The sequence below is a fragment of the Penaeus vannamei genome, chromosome 23 (assembly GCF_042767895.1).
Source record: "Penaeus vannamei isolate JL-2024 chromosome 23, ASM4276789v1, whole genome shotgun sequence".
Lineage (NCBI taxonomy): Eukaryota > Metazoa > Arthropoda > Malacostraca > Decapoda > Penaeidae > Penaeus > Penaeus vannamei.
In genome coordinates, this window is record NC_091571.1 from 39721187 (window position 1) to 39726186 (window position 5000).

At 33.6% G+C, this 5000-nt stretch overlaps 1 protein-coding gene across 3 annotated transcripts in view; it reads right to left on the reverse strand.

Annotated features, from left to right (window-relative positions):
- Window positions 1-187: 187 nt before the first annotated feature.
- The window catches only part of LOC113804392 (VWFA and cache domain-containing protein 1), a 36241-nt gene continuing 31428 nt past the window's right edge, over window positions 188-5000 (reverse strand). For all 3 annotated transcript variants that reach the window (XM_070137382.1, XM_070137381.1, XM_070137380.1), the window contains exons 22-23: window positions 4359-4538; window positions 188-4135 (exon numbers count right to left, since the gene is read on the reverse strand). In XM_070137382.1, coding sequence (XP_069993483.1) covers window positions 3744-4135; window positions 4359-4538 — 572 coding nt within the window. In that variant the 3' untranslated portion in view covers window positions 188-3743. The remainder of the gene's footprint in view (window positions 4136-4358; window positions 4539-5000) is intronic.

Here is a 5000-nt window from a genome sequence, read left to right on the forward strand (position 1 = left end):
ACAGGTGCACATAAAAATATATATCAAAGCACGCATTCACTCAAACCCACACCTAAACATCCACACACACACACACACCCATAAACACACTCTTCTTTCTTTCTTTCTTTCTTTCTTTCTTTCTTTCTTTCTTTCTTTCTTTCTTTCTTTCTTTCTTTCTTTCTTTCTTTCTTTCTTTCCTTCCTTCTTTCTTTCTTTCTTTCTTTCTTTCTTTCTTTCTTTCTTTCTTTCTTTCTTTCTTTCTTTCTTCCTTCCTTCCTTCCTTCCTTCTTTCTTTCCTTCCTTCCTTCCTTCCTTCCTTCCTTCCTTCCTTCCTTCTTTCCTTCCTTCCTTAATCCCTCACTCCCTCACTTCTCACTTTGACAATTGCTTATGTGGAATTTTTTGCAGAGAAAGAATTATCAGCAGTTTGTGTCGCTTGATATCTGTTCAATGTGCAGACTGTCAATATTTATACTAAAACTGCTTGACTGGAAGACACACTAGTTTCACTAGCAAAACTTATATAAATAGCATGAAGAGAGAAGATAAGCATCCTTTTTTTTAATGATGAAATTAATAACAATAACCCTATCAGCTGCCATTTACATGTTTAAAATAAAAATCAAAGCCACAAGAAAAGCAGGTCTAAAATAAGTTACTGATCTGTGTCCTGAAAAACTGCTACAAATTTACCACTGTATATTTGAACTTTCAAAAATGATCTCAGATTTCCACCTCAATATCAAATCTCTCCAATGTTCACAATCTCTTAAATCAATCATGTAAATTAAACTGATGCAACGCAAATAAAAGAGAGAGAGAGAGTGAGAGAAACGGCTGCATACCTATATGCTTTTCTATTAATGAACAATAAGTCATTCACAGACTTAACTATATTCAGGAATACAATACAATACATTATTGTATATTATTGTCACATTACTACACGTAATCAAAAGCTCACTCAGGGTGTAAAGTTCTGCAGAAGTTACAAATAAGGGAGTCTCAGAGCTTTATCAAACATCTAAACTCCCTTGAATCTTTTTATGAAAGAGCGGGTCAATGTTTACTTATTCCCTTGTTCAGCAAAAAAATAATAATTCTACAACCAAACAGTAGTCTGTCACCATTCCAAAATTCCTCCATAAACGTCTCTTAATAAAAGAAGTTTTTTTCCCACTTTTTACGTATCAGCAGTAGATATCAGATTTTTACTGATAATATCTATAAAACAGCAACTTCATCCATTTCAAAATTAACACCTTGCAGATACTTTAATGTACACCAGTAAAGGCAAACTTTTCTTAGTGCCCAAGTATGTAGCGACATCTTATATTGGTAATTAATTTCTATAAATGCGAAGTTAAGATACATATTAATTATTTCTTTTTCATATTTAATTTGTAAAAATGTGAAATACAGTAAAGGAACCAAATACTTTGTATCAAAGCTTAAAAACTATAAATAGCACTATATTCTAAGACAAAATAAGATATGCAATAACTATATCTAACTTTCTTGACATACGTACCAGCATTTCATCACACTCACTGATGCATGTGGATACAGATAAACTGTAGATTAGTGTACAAGAATGACATCACACAGGAAGCACACAAAAATGCAAGAATATGAACATATTCCCAAGCAGGAGACTTCACACAATGTACAAAGTGTAGGAGGGAGAAAGTCTAAATAGTTTCACAGGCAAAAGCATTCTCAGCATGTATCATTAACTGTTCCCTCAAAATTAAGTGTATCAATTCATCTTTAAAAATGGCAGTGAATGCATTATATAGCTACTCTAATTTAAGATCCAGCATATCACTTAGAAATCTTCAATAATCATTTCCCAGTGGACCTGTTTATACAACAAAAACTTACGAGCTTTACTGTACAACCTGGTATGAAAAATCTACAGAAACCCATGTAAAAGAGGATGACACAGACTTCTCAGTAGCAATGGCAGTCAAGAAAATCTTCCAATAGTGCTCAACACTTTAAGAACGAATGGTTATATATTTTCAATCTAGTTTCCATTAATTCTTATACAATGGCTTTGAAAAGTCCCTAAGTACCTTCCCAAACAAGCAATTAATTCCAGTATCCATGTGATGCTGACCGAGTATTATACTCCACTATATGAATCAAGCATGATTCTTTCAGAAAAACCTTCAGGTCAAGAAGGCAGTACTCGCATACTCATTTATACTTATTATTGTTTGGTTGGGGTAGATATAGAATTGACCAAATCATTTTGCCTTACTTAGGGAACTTCAGAAGAGATGGCTTTTTTTAATTAAGAAATTAATATAATGATTGAAAAAATATAATAAGTAATTAGAGAAACTGATTTTCAAGTTATGACTCAACATATTCAAACTGATGGAATGCTTACTCAATCAGTTTACACAGAACTACTGATTTAAAAGGAAAGAAGTGCACCAAAATGGGGGTGTATGGAAAATATATTATATCTTACAAACACAAAAGAATATAAATGTATCGGAAACATTCACACATGAACACAAAATATATATATAAAATATATGAATCTAAATGCTAACTGTAATACACATTGAAAAATGTAAACGTAAATAAATAAAAATCCATATACATTATGTTCATTGGCAGAAAAAATATATATTGTGACCAAATTATAAGTGACTCGAATTCTGTGTTAACATGGCACATCAAACCCGGAATGTGACCCAGTAGGTGACACTAAATTTGAGCAAAATACACAGTCCAAGACATCCTGAGTCTCACAGTAAAAATGTACTGAAATCATACAAGAAGAATCTAAACAGAATTCATCCAGCCCAAACTATGGCTTTTCCTGCAACAGATGAACCTAACTGTCTTTGCTGGACAGACTACTGTGTATATGTATACATTTATATAAAATCATAATCACTTAAAAAACAAACACAAGAACATGCATTCGGTTTGTGATATAAAACATTTACTGACTGTCATATTCACAACTGTTAAACAATTCATTTAAGTTTTGTCTTGATTGTATAAAAAAACATCCAAAAAAGCAAAGGTCATTATTTTGATTAGTTATTTGTAACTGAGCAATGACCATGAAGTCAATCCAAATGGAATGATCCAAGTCATGATGGCACATTCATTAATGCCACTATCAAGAATAATCTTTGGTTTTGTCAGAGGATATCCCACTGGCTGGCAGCAGTTAGCTACCATAATCAATTTGGATTCTAAATTAGGAAGTAAAAATCATATCATTTGCTGCAGCTACAGACTAGATAAACTGTTATATTAAAACCTACTAAATATAAAACCTAAACCACATCAAACTTCCACATCTACACAAATGTTATGTTTAAAACTAGTCTCTCTTAAAAACATTATAATTTACAAGAGGTAAATACACTTTGTGCACCTTATACACACATGCTCTAATAAAGCACTAATGGGACTAAAGTGGACTCTCAAGAATGGAACCACATATTCCTGAAGATGGCTAGTATTCCTTTTCCAGCTGCCATGGACTAAAATAACCTTGCTGTAGCTACTTAGAGTACTGCAATGTGATACATGTGTGTTGATATCACATTCCAAATTATGAACCTACTGAAAGAACAATTCTATACTGTACACTTATTACCAATGACATGCTCTTAGTAATAACAAGCATCTGATTTTCGACAATAACCCACCACTCTCAGTTGCCCTTCTGATTTTCCCCAGACATAATAAATATATAAAAATTGAATCATACTTAGAAATTAAATTCATACTGTGTCAACCATGTGCACTATAACCGGTACAACAATAATGTTAGGTCCCATATGTTTACGAGATGGTAACAGCGTATGTGAGTAGTCAGATGGTTCCTCCTCCACACTCACACTTCCACCCCTGTCCTGTGGTGTTGGAGATGATGGAGGTGACCATCCAGATGATGAGGGTGGATCATCCAACATTTGTGTTGCCGAAAGAGAAGGTAATCCAGCAATACCCCCTAAATCTATATAGTTCAAATTTTCAGAGTCATCATGTGGAGTCATTGTTGAATAACCATGATCACTGGAGTCTGCTTGGCCTGGAGGTCTTCGATATCCTGGATTCATACGGTAAGGGCTTATTGTAGCTGCTGCTCCTAGGCTAACACCAGTTACATCTCCTGTAAAATAGAATTCTGAAGCATATACTGAAAATTCATCTAGGGACTTACTTGATACACAAAAATCTGCATTCTATGTTGCTCATGTTTATTTGAGGAAGAAATTGATCTATCTATGGTGTATGTGTTTAAAAATCTGTAACTTAATTGACCTGAAAATAGAAAAATCTTGTAAATCATGTGTTCAAACCTACAGTGTAACTTGGACCTCAATTTTACTTACCCACTAAATCTTCCTCTACATTATCAATTTCATGATTGTGTTCTGGCTGATATATGGGATGGGGACGAGACTGGAAGTTAGCTGGAGTGTAAAGGGACCTCCCCGTTCCCCCCACATGTTGCCTATAGCAGTACACTGCCAATGCTACCACTAAGAACACAGCCATGATCCCACCAGCAACTGCCAAGATAACAATTTCATTAATCACTCCAGAAGCTTTCTCCTCAAAAGTTAATCAACAGTATTAAGATCTATTATTGTCATGGTATATTTGCTAAAATTTCAAATCAGTTTCCTGAAAATACCTTCAAACTTTTTTTCTTTTCTTTTTTTTAGTCTGTAAATACACTTTATAAGATAAAAAATAAAAAATCTACTGGCATGAGTATAAAAGAGTAATCTTTAAAACTGATTCAACATGCACTTTCTTAACTATTTCTCTTTGTAATCACGTACATCAAACTCTCTTTGATTTGGAATACTAGTTAATGGACTAGTTAAATGAGTTCTGCTGTCATTGAAAAAACTAATCCATGACACCTGCCATTTGTTCATGGGATGTAGTTTCGAGCAGTAATGATCAAGGACAGCATAATAAACAAAGCAAACCTTTTACCCATTTACCCTGAGATTACTTGAAAA